General features: G+C 45.8%; 1 protein-coding gene across 2 annotated transcripts in view; it reads left to right on the forward strand.

The window, feature by feature from the left end:
* The window catches only part of ALK (ALK receptor tyrosine kinase), a 774540-nt gene that overhangs the window by 595292 nt on the left and 156645 nt on the right, over window positions 1-22603 (forward strand). For both annotated transcript variants that reach the window (XR_016229509.1, XM_051843042.3), the window contains exon 5: window positions 1412-1539. Coding sequence is in view for 1 of the 2 variants with exons in the window: in XM_051843042.3 (XP_051699002.1) it covers window positions 1412-1539 (128 nt within the window). In the remaining variant the exon portion in view is untranslated. The remainder of the gene's footprint in view (window positions 1-1411; window positions 1540-22603) is intronic.

The raw sequence follows: 22603 nt of genomic DNA on the forward strand, positions 1-22603 counted from the left end.
CTGGTGACATGCCACTGGGCACGTGCCATCACAGAGCAGCACATTTACTCTGCCCTCATGTGTGTAAGTGACAGCTGAAAGGTATCCCCACTCATTATCACTGAACAGTGGTGTTCTGGTGCAAGTGCCGGCTACTCAGGTCCCCATCCAGCTCCTGGGAGGCAGCAGATGATGGCTCAAGGCCCCGCCACCCAAGTGAGAAACACAAATGGAGTTCCAGGCTCCTGGCTTCAGCCTAGCCTAGCCCCAGCTGTTGCAGCCATTTGAGTAGTAAACCAGCAGATGGAAGATCTCCCTCTAATAAAATGAAAATTTTACAAAATTTTAAAAAGAGAGAAAACAGGTGAAAAAGACTCATGGATACCAACAAAGAGATAAACCAAAACCAAAAAAAAAGAAAGAAAGCTAATTTTTATCTAAATGTTTTATCACTTACAATGTCATATGCAAGCACAACCTAGAAATAAGAAAATGTAGAATATTATGATGGTTTCAGGGTGTTATCTGTAAATCAAAACTAACCAACATATATATACTTTAATTAATCCAATGATAAGTTTTAGTACATGCAACTTATCGTATATTCATTATACTTCAATTAAATTGGGCTTAAAAGGAAAGAAAATATGAAATAGTCCAGGTAATTTCCATTCTACACACACACACACACACACACACATACACACACATCTGAATCAATGTTGGAAAGTAAATTTGATGTTCCAATCAATGACAGGAGGCTATTCCAAGAGGTTAATAGCATGAGCAAGGTGTAAAAATGTTCATTTAGCTTATTCTCTGGTCTCTCACAGTGTCAGTGTCCCTGAGTATAGATGGACACAGAGCTCACCATTTGACCTGCTTCCATCGTCTTCTGTTTGCACTTTTTTTGCAAAGTCCACGTCAATCTTAGGTACCTTTTACCCCAAAATGCATGCTTCAGTGCACTTTAATTTTCCTGAAGTAAATAAATAGCTCTTGCTAGTTTCCCTGAAGTAACTCTGTAGCAAGCCAGAGGGTTCTGAGACTTTGATATCAGATAAAATTCCAAAACCAAGCATTCTTTCCAGAAGTAATTATAAATAGACTGATAAATGTTTTTGAAGACTTTTCCTGGATTCTGCTTCCAACTTTTCTCACATATTGATATTCATATCCTATGAATACTAGCTAGTGAAATGGTCCAAAGATCTGCAGTTGCCTCAAAGAAAGAAATAAAGAGAAAAAGGGAATGCCCGTGGCCAGAGTGGGTTTGAGAATTGACTCTGAGTCTGCTGAGAAAAAGGGAACAGTGTTTGCCTCTTGCTCAGGACACTCCTGGTGCCCGGAAAGAAGGGAGCCCTGGAGTCAGTGCAGGTCGTGACCCTCTGTGCAGCAATTCTCACCACTGTTTTTCTGTGCTTTCCACCAGGTGGACAGTGCTGCAGGGAAGAATTGGGCGCCCAGAGAACCCATTCCGAGTGGCCCTGGAATACATCTCCAGTGGGAACCGAAGCTTGTCTGCGGTGGACTTCTTTGCCCTGAAGAACTGCAGTGAAGGTATCTGAATCCGGCTTTGCCTGCTCCCTCCCTGGTCACTTGTTGTGTTAGGTGTGTCAACAACCCGCCACCATACTTAGCAAGGAATCTGCAGACTCCTCTAGAAAAGTCTACAGCACTCAGGGCATGATCCAAGATGCTATCAAGAGCTGCCTGGCCCAGGCAATCAAGTTCCAAAGACCCAATGTAAAACTGCATCTACTTAACAATACAGTCATATCTAACTATATCTACTTAACAAAACTTTGTCAAATAGGAGATGGTCTTTGTGAGAAAACATATTGACTTAGCTTTCCTGGCTGTTAAATGCTTTAAGCTATTTTTTTAAAAAAATATATTTATTGAAAATTTCAAGTTCATACTAAGCAAATAGAATAAGAGAATGAAACCCTATGTGCCTTTATCCCAACTTAGTAATTGTCAGTATTCCACCATTTCGGTTCATCCACTCCTCACCCTCCTCCCAAGTTGATGGTGATCATTGCTTAACTTTTTTTTCCCTGAGGTACAATTTTCAGGTAAGTACTTTTACTGATTTTATTTAGGTTATTGTTTAGGGATAACATAGGTAATAGTTATATATAAAATTTTTATTTTATTTTGTAAAATCCTTTAGGGTATAGTTCCTTTTGCAGAAAGTCCCACATTATAAATTTATTTTTAGTATTTATTGTCACAAAAATTATATCTCCCTATCTCTCCTGGAGAACAAAGTTATTTTCCTTTTTGCCTTTGCTGCTAGGAAATTCTGAATTAAACACAGTACTCCATCATAATAATTATGTCTGTGCTGATTTTTGATAGGCTTTCCCCCTCCTTCCAAACTTTGCCTTAAATCTGATTGCTGTGAAGATGAAGTTATCCTCAACAGATTTGTGAGGTTGGGGTAGGTGTTTGATGCAGCAGTTAAGATGTCACACTTAAGATGCTACTGGGGCCTGCGCTGCAGCTCACTTGCCTAATCCTCCGCCTGTGGCGCTGGCACCCCAGGGTTCTAGTCCTGGCTGGGGCTCTGGATTCTGTCCCGGTTGCTCCCCTTCCAGTCCAGCTCTCTGCTGTGGTCCTGGAGTGCAGTGGAGGATGGCCCAAGTGCTTGGGCCCTGCACCTGCATGGGAGACCAGGAGAAGCACCTGGCTCCTGGCTTTGGATCAGTGCAGCGCTGGCCGTGGCGGCCATTTGGGGGGTGAACCAACAGAAAAAGGAAGACCTTTTTCTCTGTCTCTCTCTCTCTCTCACTGTCTAGCTCTGTCAAAAAAAAAAAAAAAAAAAAAAAAAGACGCTACTGGAATGTTCACATCCCATACTGGAGTTCCTAGTTCAAGCCCTTTCTCTGCTTCCTACTCCATCTTCCTACTAATGCACACCCTGCGAGGCAGCAGGTGAGAACGCAGTACCTGGGGCCCTGCCACCCTGCAGGGAACCCAAATTGAGTTCCAGGCTCATGGCTTCAGCCTGGCCCGACCCTGGCCATCAGAGGCTTTGGAGAGGGAACCAAGCAAACTAAATAGACAAATAAATAGACAAAAGTGATTTTTTTTAAATAGATATATGAGGTTGGCCTTTCCTTGATTCTTCAGAAGGCCCAGGATTATAGTTATAAGCATTCTTTATTATTTCTCCAATGGAGAGGGTGTAGAGATGGGTTTGAACTGTACAAAACTTAAGGAAGAAATGTCTTTCATTGCTGCTGTTCTCCTGTTATACCGGACTCTGCACAGAGGCTCACTGGAAAGGGCACTCTTCATCTGTGCATGGATTTTGTGGTCTGAGAGGCCTGTGAATGAAGTGTAGACAGGAAGGAAGCCTGGAGCACTCCTGGACCTAAATTCTCCATTTAGGCTTTCCATGAATGGCCATGAAGGCCCGTGTAACACTAGTCATCTGTTGCATGTAGAGGCCTAATTCTTAACCTTGTGCCTTTTCAAGGTAGCATATGACAGTCACTCCCTCGGGTAGGGAGCTCCAGGGACCACCCAGCTCCTTAGGCTGCTGTGGCTCTTCATGCATTGTTAGCCTTGCAAGAACCTTCCCAAAGTGTGTTTTGTTGTCGTTTTTGTTGTTTTAATCAAAACTGGTTTATGTGTGCGAGAAAAGAAAAATCACCATAATGTGATAGATTGAACTTCAGTTCAAGTTGAAAATGTGGCTAACCTGTGGTTTGAGGCAATGTACAAGAAGCATGTGGTTTGGGAGCAAGCCAGGAGCTTGTACAACTATTTCCACACTCATGAACTGAGAGATTTGTGAATGTCTGTGGACATCATCAATCCTCACAGATGTCAGGGCTCTATGTGCTGTCCAAAAGAGGCCATCTGTTGAGAGGGAACCAGTTAATAGAAGGGAGGGTTCAGTTCCCAGAATTGGCCTCATCTCACTAGAACAACATCAGGAAACAGGAATAAGAGACCAGAAAACACCAGCTATCTGGTCTAGCACTACTACTACAAAATTGTCTTACCTACAAGAATTCTTTGCAGATTCAAGTCAGGGATCTAACTAATGGCACAGATGTTTCCCCCATTACCATGCAGCTCCCCATCTCACCTACAAAATTCTTGTGGCTTTTGCTGCATTTGTAGTGAGTCTGTTGCACATTTTAAGGGCCTGTTTCTTGTCTTGTTCTCTACCCTCAATGAAACCAGTATGGTTGACCTCCTTAACCTTTCTCTGATGATCTAGAAGGTTTCTGTCAGCTGGATACCTTCTTACAAGAGAAAGAAGACAAGTCTCCCACTGAGTCCCTAGGGAAGGTGGCCTGGGGAAATCCACATGGCCTGGCCAGCTTCCTTCAGAGGCTCCAGTTCGAAGACCAGATGGTCTCCGTGGAAAAGCAGATGTCCCTCCGCACCCCTTCTCTTGCTCAGACCACCTGTAGCCACCAAAGAGTGTGGAGGGGTTGGTGGAATGTGTAAGAAAACAACCACAGAAGGACAAATTAACTTCAGAATTTTCTTAAAATTGCCAGCTCTTCCTCTGTGTAAGCCTGCTTTCTGTTGCCATAACAAAAACCCTAAACCTTACAAAGAAAAGTAATTCGTTTACCTTATAGTTTTGAAGGCTAAAAAGACCAGGATCGGGTGACTCTGTTGATTTGGCCTCTGGTAAACACCTCAGCAGATGGCATCACCCTGCCAGAAACAAGTGAGGGAGGAAGCCAGAGACCGGGGAGGGACCAGTCTTGCTCTTTTATAACAGCCCCTCCTTTCAAGAACAAACTCATCCCACAAGACCAGCATTAATCCCTTCCAAGGGCAGCTCCTCCAGGAACCTAATTATCTTCCATGAAGCCCCACCATTTAAAGGTCCCACCACTTCTTAATGCCACCATATTATGGACCAGGCTTCCAACACGTGACTCTCTTGGGACAAATCACATCCAAACCATAGCACCCTCCGATAGCAGAACAAATTCAGGCAACATCAGTTGACATAGGAAAGTTTTAATGCTAGAAAGCATCCTGAAACTACACTTACATATTTAAAGGGAAGGAGTTTCTTTGGTTTTTGTCATTGCTGTTGTTGTAGAAATACTCAAGGTCTATTTTATATAAGTAAATATCTGTGTTTGCTGGGGTCAATGCTATGGTTAGGTTATGAAGGCAAAGATAAAAGGGGGAAGAGGTGATGTCTTTGAATGGTGAACGTGCTAGCTGATGACGTGCTAGCCAGCATTACAGATAGGTCTGTAGGGTACCTGGTCTATTTGTGAGAGCAATTCAGTCCTCTCATGAAAAGACACTTATAGAACATGAGGAAAAACACAACTGGAGAACTCTACAGCTCTTCCTTGGTCCATATGAAGAAAGGCGCCACTTAGTTCATCTGGCGAAGTCTTCTAGAGAATGCTAGAACAATTCTCCCTGCAGAGAGGCAGTATCTATCTGTGAGTGTTATGAGAACTTGCCTCTTGATCTCTTCAAATCCTTACACCTATCACAGTAACACTCAGTAGATGCTCAGTTCATGGGAGCTCATAGCCCCAGTCAAAGCTAATGTTGCTGGATCATTCATTATTTGCAAATACAAGTGTTCACCTGGTTGCATCTGGTACCTCACACAAGCTTTGCAATTCCGCTATAAAGCAGTGACTGTCATCCTCATTTTACAGATGGTAGAACTAAAGCTTACAGAAAATTTCTAAACTCACTGAAGTCGATCAGCTACTGAAAGATGGAACCAAAGTCTGTCCCCAGTTGAGCAGACCACAAACCCAGCGTTTCTGTTGGCCACACTCTACTGCCTCTGGGGAATGTACAGAGACTGGGGTTTTATTTATTATTGAAAACATTAGAATCATCTTTGACTCTTCCTATTCCTCTTCTCCCTACTCCCAAATTCCCAGAACCTTTAAACCTGGACTCATTGCTGCCTGGGAGCCTATCCATTATTGTCTCTAGAATTCGCTTTTTTTTTTTTTTTTTTTTTTTTGACAGGCAGAGTGGACAGTGAGAGAGAGAGACAGAGAGAAAGGTCTTCCTTTGCCATTGGTTCACCCTCCAATGGCCGCCGCGGCCGGCGCACTGCACTAATCCGATGGCAGGAGCCAGGTGCTTCTCCTGGTCTCCCATGGGGTGCAGGGCCCAAGCACTTTGGGCCATCCTCCACTGCACTCTCTGGCCACAGCAGACAGCTGGCCTGGAAGAGGGGCAACCGGGACAGAATCTGGCGCCCCGACCGGGACTAGAACCCGGTGTGCTGGCACCGCAAGGCAGAGGATTAGCCTAGTGAGCTGCGGTGCCAGCCTAGAATTCACTCTTATGCCTTCAGTTTCTTAACCATGTGCCTTATTCTTCTGATATTATTCGTACATGAAGACTTGGACTTTGGCAGCAACCAGCTGGTCTCCCTGACACCATGCCCATCTTATACACATTGCTAGACAAATCTCCCCATATCTCCTTTCCTTATGGCACTTTCTTGAGATGTAACTTCTATCAGTCCTCACATAAGAAGATTATGAAATATGGGGTCTCAGTGGGACTACCTCATTCATTTGCTGGGGTCAAGAAACTTCATTTGCACTACAGAAATTCTGCTTGGGAAGATGTGGCTCTGTGCATCTAAATTTAGCAACTGTCTTATAGTCAGTTCCCAATTAGTCATCCTGAGACCCTTACTTGAGGTTTGGGATCTTGTTCTATATTTCTCCAGGGAGCAGTTAGCACAGTGCTAAACACATAGGCAACATCACATAAATACTTGCTGACTGATTGGTTAATCAATCAATTGATACATGCTGTTCCTGCTTGTATAGCTTTGGGCTATTACCCTACTCCTTCCAAAAGAAAGTAGCTGTGAGTGGAAATTGCTTTGGAATAAGTTTTTCCCTGAAAATCCAGTGAAAAAGCAGTTTGTATTTCTACGCATACGGAAGGAATGTCAGCCCCAGAGACACACGTGCCTGGGCTCCCCGGGAACCCTGAGTCCATTCACAAAAACTTTCTTCAGCAGACAACTCAGAGCAATGGGATCATGCAGAACACTCATCGAGACCCCACAGGTTCAGGGATGCTGATGGAGAAACAAAGCCAGAATGAGCAAGACTGGCTTCTTCAGAAAGACCTGAAAGCATCAGGATGCCTCTGAGCAGCTCATGGTGGTGCTTGTCACCGCAAACCCTCTCCAGTCCTTCCATGGCCCAAACCTGCTCTAATATTAACTCACTTCATCTTTGTAGCAGTGGTACGAGGTATGTATAGTTGCCACCATCTCATTGTACGGATGTGGTCATCAAGACACAGAGATCCGAGTGATATCTCACAGCTGAAATTGGAATCCATGCTCCTATCACCCATTGATGCCTTCTGTCGAAGGCAAGGGACCCCAGCAGGCGTTTCCGCTGCCTCCCGCACCACATGGAAATGTGATGATTAAAGACACAATTTTTCCTTGAAAAACAGCATACTAAATTTCTGACCAGCCCTCCTGTGGTTGTCAAGTCCAAGTTTTTCTAAGAGACCAATTCAGCATTTCCCTGTCCCTGAACAAGTTAATCAAAGGCAGCCAAGATGGACCACTGCCCGCTGGCCAGCATGCAAACAAGGAGCTGTGAGTGACTCCTGTGTGAGCACAAATGTGTGTTATCACAGACAGCCACAGTTTCCTTTCTCTTTCATGAACCTGTAAGAACCACATCTGAGATTTGCCAGGCCCACATTCAGCTCACCTAACAGATTTCTCAACAAGAAGTAATTTGGTCCCTTATGCTAGTGAAGTGCTGTCATACACATTACCTCTGACCCATCCATCAGAGAGGGCGTCGTAATCCTAAGATTCCCCTTAAGGAGTGGTTTCACTGACTTCTGTGGCTGCAGAAGAGGGAAGAACCCACCGTGTCCAGTGCAGTGCCACTACCACTGAAGCCTTGATGTGTGTGTTCCCAAGATTGGAGATGCACGTTCAGCCCCTCTCTGGGACCAAAACGGGGGTGTTTGGAGGTTATACACATAATAGAGTCTTATGTAGCAGTCAAGGTTGTGAAATTATACAAGTACCAGGAGACTTCAAAAAGCACATGAAAAATGGAATGAAATAGATGTTGGTACCAAAAGAATTTTGTAATACATGTAGTTTTTTCATGATATGAATTTTCCATGAATTTCTGAAGACCCCTTTAAGACTGCCTTAAAGAAGTGAGGGTGGGGAGCTCAGAACCCATTGCTGCACAGCACTTCACATTTCCCCACAGCAGGGCTTTGTGAGATACAGTTTGAGAACTACCAGTTGGGAGCCACAGTCTGATTTTCAGCTCACCTGTTCATCAATATGTTTGATCCTGTGATTCTTTACTTACTTAAAAAGTAAAAGCCAAAAATAATTATGTTAACTCCACCTTCTTTAGAATATTCAGACTAAGCACAACTATTCTACTTTGAATATGGGCCATTTTCACAGGGCAAATTCGTGGCCAGCTGGGCCCTGGTCTTGAGATGCTGGGTATGAAGTTAGTTTGAGTGTTCCCAGTACAAAAGGGGTAGCATCTCCCAGACACGTCCCTTCTCTCTCCTATTCCACCTAAAACAGTGATGGGCAGTGGGACATCTCCCTTTTAGGCTGAGAGAGAACAAGAAAAAATGAGAGATGCCAAACAGAGTGTAATCCTTGACCAGCCATGTGGAACCAGTCATTATCCAGAGTAGTCTTAGAATCCAGCTGGGTAAAATGAAGGATTACTTCGTGGGCTCTTGGCAGCCTGGCCCCAGCTGGCATTTCCTGTTCCAACAGCAAGCAGTGCCCCAGCGGGACCCTCGGCCTGTGCCTGTAAGTGGAGATTACAGTGGCACTCTGCTTGTGGGATGCCAGTAGAAAACCCTCTTTATGTGGCAGACCCATCTACTCACCCGTTCATTCAACAGACACTGACCGAGGAGACACCAAGCCGAGCACATCCTGACGCTACTATGAAATTGTGTCTGTTTTAGGACTGGATTTTGGGGTGGTGGCTTTAAGAGCTGCACTCCACTTTGCACAGAAACTGCTCCCTAGAGGGCATTCCTGACTTGCGTTTGATTTGCACCAGAGGTGTGGAGTAAATGCTCCATTCACAGATACGTCTTCTTCCAAACTTCTTCCAAATTCTAAAGTTCATTTCTCAAAAGAAGTGCAGAACGAGCACTGAGCTGCCCAGAAAACTCCAGATTTAAGGCGCCTCTCCTCCCCTTAATATAGGGAAGGCAATTCCTTGGATCAGAAAGGATATCACAAGCTTTCCCAAGAAATATCTGCTTTTTAGTTTAAGATAGGAATAGCCCTTGGTTAGTGGTTGTCCTGGATTTGACTTCATTGTGAGGGTCAACAAGAAGATGGCTGCTGGAGCTGCGATGTGGAATGGGGATGGTGCTATGGGCCAGCTCACCTCTCTGGGCCTCACCGTGCCTGATGAAGCCTTTTTAAACCTAAGCTGTTCCCTTGGAGCTGCTCACTTTCTCATGGGAAAACGACCATTCATGGAAACAGATCTGCCCCTGGGATGCCTCCTGCAAAGCTGTGTGATGTTGAGTAGTGGCCAAATACCAAGTGGGTGATGAGAGCCACACACCGCCAACCCGAGTGGTGCCACCGTGCGGTTCAGTCACTTTAAGGGACGTTGCTTGGAAGTGGAGGCTGGGAAGAAATGGCAGTCACAACCTGGGTATCCTCACTTACGCCTGTGCTTAACCCCGGCTGAGGACGGCAGGCTCCAGTTTCCAAATCCTCTCCTTAACTCCCTGTTCTCGGCCCTTAATTTATCTATGAAACGAACCTTCAAAGAGATGAGCATTAAAAGAATGGTTTCATCCAACCACTGAGATCTGTTCCTCTTCCTCCAAACACAACTCCCCAGCTCGGGCTTCTTTTCCATTTGGGCCCCTTGAGGTGCACGATGTTTCAAAGTCCCATGCTTCATTCAAATCTCAGCCCAAATTCTATTTTCCCTGAGAAGCCGCCGTTCAGAACGATGTTTCTATATATATATATATCTCTTCTAGGACTCTCTCCTTCTCTACAGCTATTTATGTGACTTACTCAATAGATGCTAAGTTCTAGCATCAAAGATTATCTTTTCTTTATCTCTATATCCCAATTAACAACTAAGAGTGCATTTTTCATGGCATGCTCTCAGTAAAGGTTTGCTCATTCTCATGTAGTAGACAAAGCGTGGGCTTTAAAATCTGGCTGAATGAGTGTGGTATTCCAGCTCCAGTGCTTATCAATTTTTTGTTAAGTTGAAGGAGTTTCCTAAATGTATGAGTTTTGTTTTCTCATTAGTAAATAGGCTACTGATACATACTTACAGGGATTTTTTAGAAATTAAAAAAGATGTGTGCAGAGCCCCTAGCACAGGGCCTGGCCTGATAAATACTATCTCCACCTCTCTGTCTCTGTGTGTGTGTGTGTGTGTGTGTGTATCCCTTGACTAAGCTGAATCTCCTTATTGGAACCACAGCTGAATAATTCTGCACCACTGTCCCAGGGTATTCACAGAATCATACCCACCTTTCACTTTCCATCTGCACTTTGTCTAAGCAGTGGGTTGCAGGGAGAGGTTACCGCGTTTCCAGCAGTGACTCTGATAGTCCAGGTCTGCTTTCTGATACAGACAATGGCTGCTTCTCTTCCCCACTCAGTCTGTGCTTTTACCCCTGATGAAATCATTTTCTGTCTTCGGGACGGGGCGCACAGAGTTCTTTGTGCCACAAAGGGGTGACACCGTGTAATCCTGTGGCAGTGGTTGTGGGTTGGGATGAGCCACAGTGCCCACTGGCATACTGAGCCCACCTCCTTCCTCCAGGCAGACTGGAATCCAAAACAACCAGACCTGAGCAGTAGAACCAGGAAGGACTTTTGGTGACCCCTCCTCCCCAGAATTTGCCCAGAAATTTACTTATTTGGAATGGCTAATTCATAATCACTAATAATACCAATTAAAAATGCCCTGCAAAGTGCTTAGCAGCAATCAAGACTGTTTGGGTGACTATTTTAAATATTTGGCCACTGGAATTCTGGAAATGAGGGCACACACAAAAGGTTTTCAAATATAAATAAATAAGAAATGAGTGTGCTGAGGTCATTGTACTCCCAGAAGAAAATTACTTCCAAATTACAACTACATAAAAGAAATAATTGAAAAGATTAATCACACTCAAATAATAGGTCTATTTTACAAGTAATTTGGTGCAATATTCAGTCATTGACATCAATGTCTAGTAGTAAAATAGTAATGAATTTCATTCTCTGACTAATGTATTTATTTTATTAATGGTACTAAATGGTGTTGTTAGCGCTTATAAATATTTCATAACTTTTAATTCATTAAAATGTTCAAGGAATTTCCAAAAGTATTTATTAGTTTTAAATCATCCTTAGTATTCAATATGCAATTGCCACTCTGCCTGGGTAATTAGAAAAATTATTATTTAGAGTAATGGAAGTTTCATTGAATGTGGAGAATTAAGGTCCAGTTATTAATGAGACCAGTGCTCCAACTGGTGATGAACTCAAAGCATGGGAAGTTGCTTTCTCCTTAGATTGCTCAAGACCCTTTGGAGCCATTCCTTAAAATCAGTGATTGTAAGGCAAAAAGGGTGGATTCAGATGAATTAATCCCAGAGATGATAAAGGAAATGTCAGTTTAGACATTGGTTCCAATCTGCCCCTCTCCTGCTCTCCGTCGCCCTGAAACAGCTGAGAGTAGGATTCAAACATTCCAGCCCTACCTCCTCTCTCTGTTTCTCTGATAGGGGTCATGAGTGAAATGGCCAAAAACGGCCAAAAAGATGGCAACAGAAAGAAAAGCAGGGGCATAGCAGCTTGGGCAGTGGATAAGAAAAACAAGGATTTGAATCCTAACTAACTCATTTGGATGCTTTGTGTCCATTGTATCAGACAGTACTAGATACTTTGTGTGTAGATGAAGATAGTGATAACTACCCCGGGGTCTATATAAGAATTAAATGTGTGCCCTCCCAGCACACATAAACACTTACAGTTCCTGAAACCTAGTAGAAAATCAAACTAGGCTAGTTCCACTCCTGCCTATTTCCAAAGAGCTTACTGTGGTACTGTTGACCCAGTGGTGTTTGCATCTCTTACTAAGTATTTGTCATCAAGAAAAAGTGTACCAGGGCCGGTGCCATGGCTCACTTGGTTAATCCTCCGCCTGTGGTGCCAGCATCCCTTATGGGCTCCAGTTCTAGTCCCGGTTGCTCCTCTTCCAGGCCAGCTCTCTGCTGTGGCCCGGGAGTGTAGTGGAGGATGGCCCAAGAGCTTGGGCCCCTGTACCCGCATGGGAGACCAGGAAGAAGCACCTGGCTCCTGGCTTCTGATTGGTGCAGCGCCGGCCATGGTGGCCATTTGGGGAGTGAACCAACGGAAGGAAGACCTTTCTCTCTCTCTCTCTCTCTCTCTCTCTCTCTCATTGTCTATAACTCTACCTGTCAAAGAAAAGAAAAGAAAAGAAAAGAAAAGAAAAGAAAAGAAAAAAGAAAAGAAAAGAAAAAGTAGACCAAGTCAATTAGGACAACTCAGGGGACTAGCTGATTCAGCTCTCATTGCTTTGCCTGGTAGGTCTGAGAATAAGTTGGCTATATTGTTTGTGGGCCTTTGTCCACAAGGAATAATAGCTAAAGACATTTGGCTGTGGGCAGATTGGGAGGGGCCAACAAGTTGATTGGCATAAACTAGGGCCAGGACTTCTCACACTTGGATGCTTATACCTGCAGGATGTATAGTAGTGTTATTAAAGTATGCAAGTACACATTATTGACATGGCACATCTTTCCAAAGCCTCTGTTTTACCAAAAGATTGGAATGGAGGAACATTTTTATATTACAACTACCGAGACTATGCATTGGGTTCTAGTACAAACTACACATAAATGTTAGCTGAAATGTGAGTTTTCAAAGACTTTTCCTGCTTGTAGTGATCCCCTAGGCTCTGGGTTGTGACATCCTCTTTCTCTTCCATTTGGCACATCAGAGGGACATTGATGAAACATCACTCTTAGGGGCATGAGAACATGAATGGAAGCTGGGGGCACACAGACCTGGGATCACCAGCTGAAGAATCAGAGGGTAAGGCGTCCTCTGGTGCAGAGTATAGTGGGTAGACATTGGACAGTATCCCAAGATGACACTGAAGACTAGCAGTGGAACATAGGCACCTAAATCAGGCAGGAAAGGGCTCAGTTCCTAAAGCTGGCATATCAGGTCAGAGCGACTCACCAAATATTTGATTTTAAAGTGTGTTGGTCTAGAGTCTTAAATTTCCCCAACGACAGAATTTATCTTGTTGCTGGTTTGGTTGATGGGTGGGTTGGATGGTTAGTTGACTGTTGATTTGGTGGGTGGATGATGGGTTGACTGGTTGGTTGGTTGGTCGAGGTGGAGGAGGATGGTCTAAACCTTTATCTAAAGATATGGAGGTGTTTTATTTCCTTTCTTCTCAAGCACCTGGACATTGTTGTTCATATCAGTAGGAAAACTATAACTATACATTAAAGTCCTCCAGAGTGGAGGACCTTTGTGCATGGAGGGAGAGAGCCTTTTGCTAGCTGATAGACATAGCCTAGGAGCTTAGAGAGTGAACTGCTGGGTTTTGAGAATTTTTCTCCTTTTATTTACAGTTATTTTAGGTTTTGGCCTTCTCTGTTTTCGAGTCTGCTGAGAGCATGGTTTTTGTGGAACTTCTTCTTGCCCTTCTTGTTGCAGTTTGGTTTGGGAGGAAACACTAGGAGATAATAGCTGGGCAGCTGCCCAGAAGGTCCTTCATGCAGTTTGCAAACCACAGAGCACATGGTCTCTGAGGTCTCTTCTCCTGGCTCCAACATTCTGGGAGTCTGTGATCAGCATCTGTAGGTGGATGTAGAATCTTTTGGCTTTTGCTGCTTCTGTGTCTTCTCTTAGCACTTATTCAGCATTTTGTGTCTATAAAGTGATTAACAAACATTGACTAATTACCCCTCATTAATCATTCATGCAACTGGTAGAACCGGGTCTTATCAATTCCTTCAAGAACACGACTGTAATATCCTTTCTAGATTCCGAGTCCCATGCGTGGGAGGTGTGGGGCCATCATGGCAGCTGGGGGAGCTCACTGGGGGAGTCTGCCGGAAGATGGACACTGGCACCGGGAGACTGTAACCCCACTCAGATGCCTTTTCTGCTCTAATTAGCAGGAAGGACAAGTAGGAAGGCTGGCCAATGGCAGCCAAAAGGCAATAAGCTTTAATTAGAGGCTTCTTCCTGGAAATTCACAGGGATGTAATAAGTCCATTGTCTTAAAAGGCCCAGAGAGTTTGGACACCTCAACTTTCTTTCACTTTTATGAGTGATCATCTCAATTATTTGTGAAACTTAATGAAATGAAGCAGCACCATGGCTCTGATCCGCTCCCCAGTGCTGTGTAGGAACAGGCAGCCCAAATCCAGGACCAGGAAGGCAGCCTATCTACCATTGTAGACTGCTATAGGCTTATAGTTCAGAACCACACAAGCTGCTGTGGGTGGGAACAACAGCAGGGCTGTCCTGGAGAGAAGGCCAATTTGTCCCTGGGAGGGCTGGCCAGCATGCTAGCCCTTTGTACCCCAATTTCCAGAGGTAGAGGAGACCCCTCCAGTGGCTCAGCGCCTCAGTCCTCTAGACTTGGGCGTGAGTGTGTAAAGCTGGGGTAAGGAATTCCTAGAATTACATTTATGTGAATTGGAACAGAATGCAGAAGGTTACAAAGAGATGGTCTGTGTGCTCCTTCTTACTCTCTTGGGGCCTGAATCTTTATTGTTTCATGCACAGAAACAAATTCGCACCTGATCACTTGCATGCATTCTCTCTGGTATGTCCACAGTACATGTGTACATGCCAATGTGCGAGCGCTGTCCTCCTGCCCATTCTCTGTCATTGTGCCCCTGATGTGGCCTTTTCTCCCCATTACTTTCTCCCCGTTCCTTTATCGGTGACTGTGTGTAATCCCAGAGCATCCACTCCATTCAAGTCATATCACTTGTTCACTCTGTTTGATAATAAACAAATGCAGACAGGTCATTTTCCATCTCAGCTGTTTTGTCATTTCATGGATAACCTTTCCCTGCATCTCCCTACCCTCAGCCTCCCACTGGTGTGTCTCTCCCAGATTCTAGATGTCTTTGTCTTTTTTCTTATCAATTAACTCACTCACTCTCATTCTTTTTGTGAGAGATAGAAAACTAGACTGGAAGGGAAAGAGGAAGGAGAAAGAGAAGCAAGCTACCTCAGATGATATCCGAATATTATATTTTGAATCATAATTGTCATAATTATGATAACATGATCATATTATCACATCTCCTGACTACAGCTGTACATCTATGCCTGCAGCTAATCACTGGAGACAGGTATCATTGCCTCTTTTTAAAGATCTTTGTGGAGAGAGTTTTTACAACAATTATGATGAGTGACAGACTCAAAATATTTTGAAGTTGTAAGATATTCCATCAAATACCCACTCCTTTGGGGTATTAATTTTAGTCATTGGTCAGGTTTAGAGCCCATAGAATTATATGTAAAACTTTTTTTTGCTTATACTATATTCTGCCCTGGCAAAAGATGAATAACTAAGACAGGATCCAGCCTGTGTTGTTATAGTGAGATTCATTGTGTGAAAGCACCGCTTAGGTCTTTTCCTTCTCGAGGGTCCTGTCACCAACAGAGTAAGCTCAAAGGCCTTCTTTCCCTGGCCTCAACCTACCTGCTCACCCTTCCCCATGACCTCTCGCAGAAGCCCAGCCAGGTCAGTGAACAGGCCGAGATGGCAGTCCTGCTCATCCAAATCCCGCCTGTTCATCAAGGACCATGGCAAAGCTCACTTAAACCTCCCCCTTCCCCTAGCGGCACCCATGAGCGCTTCTTACAGCAGCATCTTTCCCATTCTGAATCTGTGTTTATAGCCCATAAGAATGAGAGACTTGGAGGGTGGGTGACATGTTCAAGGGCTTAGACTGATTTCAGCGAGACCACTGGAGAGTTTCATAATCTCACTCCCAAAATGGGAGGCAGAAGGAAGCTTCGTAGGGGACAGGTGCGACTTCATGCCAGCATCACCCCAGTCCCCAGATAAGGTTTTATACTCGCCTCATGCCTTTCACAGGTTGCAGTCTGAACTCCTCAATATACTTCTTAATAACTTTTCTGAAGAGACAACTGCTCCTGAATTGTTGACTCAAGTTGTACCAGCTTTCCAAGAATCTTGCTTTCAGCAGGAGGAATGATGAATTAAAGAGTTATTTGTTTGGATTTTAAAAATGTGTCCATCACGAGGCCCCTGTGCGTGTGTACAAAGATTAAAAGACACAATTCCCTGAGAAAAATAGACCAAGCAACCTGTAAGTAAGCCAAGCCAACTGCACGCCAGACAACCGCATAGTCCTGCCCTTGGAGTCCAGCAAGCTTGCATAACTAGAGACGCGTCACAGAACAAGTGAAAGCTTCACAGGGGGGTAAGAGATGAGGCCAGCGGATTCGCACCTGCACTTCTAAGTCAAGAGACTCAGCTCTTTGGGACTGGGTGGTATAACAGCAGGGACATACCACTCCATGGAAAGGGGCGTGGCTCCCGTGCCCTGCATGTGCTGTTACCCAGGAGAGAACCCAGCAGTCCTGGATGAAGGGCCAAGGTGATCCTGTGCTCACAAGGAAGACATTCCCAGGAGCCCTGTGATTGATTCCGTAGTGTGGACCTCAGGCTCTGCCTGAGAACAGATTCCTGAGACCCCACATTCCTAGGAAGGGGTTCTAGATAGCCGTTTTTAGAAGGAAAATGAGGTTAATCCAGCCCTCCCGAGAACCGTTGCAAAGTGGAGGACTCAGGTACAAAAGAAAGGGAAAGGAAAGAAAATGGAAAGGGAAGACAGGCCAGGCCAGGCCAGACAGGGGCACTGGTAAATGCCTTCAGAGAATCAGCTTCCCATTCTTTCATACAAAATGGTGGGGGTGTGAGGGAACTCCTGGGAGGTAGTTACTTGTAGTAGTAACCCGTGTCAGCAGAAGAGGAATTATGCATGGCCCACACTTTGTTCAATGCTGTTATTTTTGTTTGTTTACCAAGGGGTGTTTTTTTGCATCTGGCTATTTGTTGACACTGAGCTAGAGGCAATTAAAGCATGTTTCCTGTCCATAAATAGCTCAACCCAGTGAAGACCAACATGTAAGGGAGTAGTTACAATACCGTGAGATAAATAATGTAGATAAATGGGGTCAGGGGCTGTGGAGACGTGCAGGAGGACGTGGCCCCTGGGAGGAGGATAACACAGCCAAGCTCCAGAGAGTGAGTTGCAGATGAATAGAAGAGCCCAGGAATTCCACGTCTCCAGAGCCCCTTCCTCTCCCCAGCAGGCTTGATCCATTCTCCCGACTATGCACAGCCCCCCGATGGGATTGTTTTCCACACCTTGTCACGCATTATACACTGCCTGCCTCTCATGTACTGTCAACCAGTGGCTTGCAAGGACCATGTTTTATTCATGTTTGCCTCTTTAGCACCTAGAATATGGGTGTTGAATATTGTGTGTCAGATTATGGGTTGCTGATAAGTGTTTGTTGGAGGGAGGTAGGCAAAGGGGGAGGGAGGGAGAGAGGGAGGGAGGGGTTCCTTAAAAATGTAGCACTTATTTATATAACTTCCAGTCTTTCTTCCAATATTGCCCCCCCTTTTTCTTCCTTGCAATAGCTCTTTCTCCAGTTCTGCCCTTCTTCCCTTCTATTCTCGTCAATTCCCCTCCCACCCCCCACCCCACACCACCATCACTGCCTGCTAGCAGGTGCCTGACTCCTGCCTTTCCCTCCCCTTCCACCCTGCCTCGGGGCAAGTCTTCCTCTCTTTGTTTCCCCCTCTATTCCCTGCCCTCTTCCCACTTCCTATTTTACTTGCCAGGTCCTTGGATCCTTATCTCCCTAGTTTCCCATTCCTGTAGCAGGTCAGGGATCTGCGATGGCTAATGAGGAACAGTGAAGTGTAGGAAAGGACAGGCATGTGATCATTTGTTTCAAAGGCAGACAATCTCCTTGGGCCTTAGGTCAGTGATGAGCAAAGGTCCCAATGTCTCCGAACAGGCAGTGGATAATAGGCCACTTTATACAAGGAGCCTGTGGCCATTCAGCTCTGAGAGTTTCCAACCCATGCCCTGATGAAAAAGAGGCTGCACAGTGACCTTAAATAGCAGATCCCACGGGGATCCCCTATCCCAGCCTCCTCACTTACAGCTTAGGAGAGGACGGCACCAGAGAGATTCAATGACTTACCCAAGGTCACACAGCAAGTCGTGGCTGAGTCAAAACCAGAGCTGGGCCTCTCGCCTGCTTACGCAGTGTTTCCCACGCTCTAATGCACCGCTCCCAGCTCCGGCAAGCCGTCTCCTACGTGCCAGGACTGATGCGGTTAACACACAGGGAGCCGTTCTTCCTGCTGAGAACTGCATCCAGTTATGGGGAGGGAGGTGACAGCTGTTTAATAGCAGCTCCGTGGGATGGTTCAGGACTTCGACTGTGGAGTATTATCTCCTGCCAGGGCGTCAGAGGAGACGAGGGGAAACAGAATGTAATTACCCGACGGCTGTTTTTCCCGGATACCAAAACAAATTCTCCCACTCTGGTGAATAATGCCGAGGGGTCTTTAACAATTGGTTTATGCCTCCATCTGAAAGCTGTCACCACTCCTAATAGCACGGGGACCTGTTTTGCCAATCAGGGGTATCGATTTGAGACTGCCTTGGAGATGGGCATGCGGACTCATCAGCTTCCTGTGGGCCCCTGAGAGTCTGTCCGACAGGAAGGACCGGGGGAGCTTGAGTGCTGAGCTGCTGTCAGTGTGGCCACGGGGGCCTGCCTCAGAGGTGGCCGCTCTCCCCTGCCTCTCCTCCTGAGCCCCCGGCAGCCTGTTTGATTCCAGGCTCCAGTGACTGGGAACAAGGGACCAGGGCCAGGGTGGGGATGGGTGAGGCTCTAGAAAGATGTCCCATTCTCCGATGAGCCAGGAACAACAAGGCATCCCCACCACTCATCTTTAAACAAAGCTCATACACAACCACTAACTTTAAAGCACATAAATTAAGCATAATTCATTCATCTCATCAACCTAGAAAGAGCTTCTCTCAACATCTGTAGGCTTTTATTTTGGACGCCATTATGGCACTTAGGTTTTGCCACAATTCCTAGTTATTTGTGCTCCTGTCACCTCTGCCCTAGGTTTGCAGCTTTTTTTTTTTTTTTTTTTTGGACAGGCAGAGTTAAACAGTGAGAGAGAGAGACAGAGAAAAACATCTTCGTTCTGTTGGTTCACCCCCCAAATGGCCGCTACGGCCAGCGCATGGCGCCGATCGAAGCCAGGAACCAGAGGCTTCCTCCTGGTCTCCCATGCGGGTGCAGGGACCAAGCACTTGGGCCATCCAGAGAGCTGGACTGGAAGAGGAGCAACAGGTACAGAATCCAGTGCCCTGACCGGGACTGGAACCCCGGGTGCCGGCACCGCAGGCAGAGGATTAGCCTAGTGAGCCGCGGCGCTGGCCGAGATTGCAGCTCTTTGAGGACAAGGGTCGATGAATCATTTCTGTGTTGCATAACACCTGATGCCTAGCACAGGGCCTTACACACAGAAGATGCCCAAGAAATAAAACCTCAGCGTGAGGCAGTTGACAAACACGTTTACCAAGTGGTATTGAGGAAGGTGTCCATTGTGTGGCTTGTGGAGGAAGCTCTGAGGCTGCTGTCTTCCCTTTGTATGTCCTGCTCTCCGGAGGCCACAAGGTGACACAGAGGGTGAGACCTGGGAATGGGGAGGAGTGACTGGCCAAGCTCAGGAGAGAGCAGAGGAACTCACAGTGGTGTATGGTCCAAAAAGAAAGAAAACAGAGCCCGCTCAGACCAAGAGAGCCTGGGACCAGGAAGCCACGCTCCAGAAAGGCCAGCTAAGCCCGAAGAGCCGTGAATTATGTCCTGTAAATCTGGTTGGGGCTTTCAGTGTCCTGGGTATGAGCCGGAAGTTGCTGTGCGGGGCTTCTTCCTCACAGTGGGGGTGGAACATTGGGAGCAAGACCACCAAGCCTGAGGCCCACCAAAGGGCCATACTGTTAAACAGAATTATCTTCAAGATGAGGTGAAGAGGAGGGGGGACCACCAAGCCAGGCCCCTGCTCATGAGCGTTTCAGTTTGGAGACAACTGGATGGTGCTGCTGCCACTTGTGGGGGGCGAGCTGGCTGAAGCAGTCCACCAATGGGATGTTGGGAGCCTTTCTGGACTGCATGTCTGGAAGTCCAACTAGAGCGTATATTGATCCCAAAGTCACCCTCAGGTGGGACAGCCGTAAATCAGTGTCAGCCTGCAGCATGTGGGAGACCTTCGCCTTCTGAGAGTCCAGCTTGCTCCCTGTATTGTCCTACTGAAGCACGTGAGCTGCCCCGGTCTCAGGAAAGCACCCAAGTGAAGAAGGAACAGGATTTCTGAGCAGGTTCACTGAGCTCCTCACTGGGGAGGCAGGAAGCTCCCCTGGGCGGGGGACGACCTGAAAACAGAGCGGCATGGCTTTCCATGGAGCTTGTGGAGCGGGAGAGGAGGAGGAGGAGATGCAGAGGTGAACTGGGCCGGCCTCCACAATGCCTTCTTCAAGGGCGGGGAGTCGGCTGCGGTGCAAACATTTTCTTGGTGGGGGATGACACCAGTCCCGGTTGGGATGTGTGCGAATGCTGCTGTGCCAGTTGGAAGGCGTCTTTGAATTTCCAGTTGGTCACCTAGATACACCTGGCATAACCCTTTATTTTTATTATTTTTGCCTCACACTTAACAGGAGATATACCTTCTTAACAGAATGTTTATTGTATGGTGTAGTACCGTTAACCATATGCAGTGGTGTACAGCAGATCTCTAGGTATACCTAGAACATTCTTTATTTTTTAATTGATACATAATAATTGGACTTGCTTATAGCATACAGTATGATGTTTTGATACATGTATAAATTGTGTAATGATCAAATCAAGATAATTAGCATATCCATCACTTCAAATATTTCTCATTTTTTTCTGAATGTTTTTCGTGTTTTTTATTTGAGAAGGAAGTACACACACACACACACAGAGAGAGAGAGAGAGAGAGAGAGAGAGAGAGAGAGGTCTTCTTCCATCTGCTGGTTTACTCCACAAATGGCCACAACAGCTAAGCTGAGCCAGCCCAAAATAGTCCAGAACTCAATCCTGGTTTCCCATATAGGTAACAGGGACCCAAAGTACTTGAGCCATTACTGCTGTCTCCTAGGGTGTGCATTAAAGGGAAGCTGGAATTAAAAGCAGAGCTGCTGGGGCCAATGCTGTGGCATAGTGGGTTAAGTTACTGCCTGCAGTGCTGGCATCCCACATAGGCACCAGTTTGAGTCCTAGCTGCTCTACTTCTGATCCAGCTCCCTGCTAATGTGCCTGGGAAAGCAACGGAAGATGGCCCAAGTGCTTGGGCCCCTGCACCCACGTGGGAGACCCAGAGGATGCTCCTGGCTCCTGGCTTTGGATTGGCCCAGCTCTGGTCATTGTGGCCAGTTGGGAACTGAATCAGCAGATGGGAGACTCTCTCTCTCTCTCTCTCTCTCTCTCTCTCTCTCTCTTTCAAATAAATGAATCCTTAAAAAAAAAGCTGAACTCAAGCCCCCAACTCTCTGATATGGGATGCTGGTGTCCCAAGAGGTGTCTTAGCCATTATGCCAAGAACCTACCCCAAACATTCATCATTTTTTATGATGACAACATTCAAATCTTCTGTTGTACGTGTTTGGAAATATATGAGAGTACTTCAAAAAATTCATTGGAAATTTACATTATCATTTTTGGTTTGTTTGAGGAACAGAGAGACAGAGTGAGAGAGACAGAGAGCGAGCAAACTGTCATTCATTGGTTCACTCCAAAATAAAGTCAGGAGCCAGCAATGCAAACCAGATCTCCCAGGCGGGTGGCAGGAACCCAGGTGCTTGAGCCATCACTGCTGCCTCCCAGGGTCTGTATAGCAGAAAGCTGAAGTCGTTAACCGGAGCTGAGAATCAAACCCAGGTACTCTGGCGTGGAATGCAGGTATTCGTGGCTGGGCTAAATGCCCTCTTCTGCATTATCTTTTAACTCCATTTCCACAGACTTTCTGAAGTGCCCTTGTGCCTGACATTGTTAATGATGGCCACCAAAAGTGCAGAACACCAGAACTCGTTCCTCCTCTCCAACTGTAACTTTGGACCCCGTGACCACATTCTGCCCACCTGCCCCACTTCCCTTACCCTCCCCAGCCTCTGGTAACCCCTATTCTGCTCTATTCTGTGAGATTAGGGTTTTTAGATTCCTCAAGTGAGAAAGATCATGCGCAGAATATTCTTAATTGCACATCCTTAGTGGGAAAAGCCCCATACCAGAGCCAGTTATTGATTAATCCACTAAACACATTTTAATAGTGTACAGTGTGCATAGGAAGGAATGGCCAGCCCTCGCAGAGCTGATGAGGTAGTAAAGGAGAAGGATATATGACAACTCATTATAGGGAAATTAAGGGCCCCCATGGAGGACGCTGAGGAAGCACGGAACGAGCAGGTGATA

Source organism: Oryctolagus cuniculus, chromosome 2 (genome assembly GCF_051225735.1).
Source record: "Oryctolagus cuniculus isolate XC-2025 breed Fujian yellow rabbit chromosome 2, ASM5122573v1, whole genome shotgun sequence".
Classification (NCBI taxonomy): domain Eukaryota; kingdom Metazoa; phylum Chordata; class Mammalia; order Lagomorpha; family Leporidae; genus Oryctolagus; species Oryctolagus cuniculus.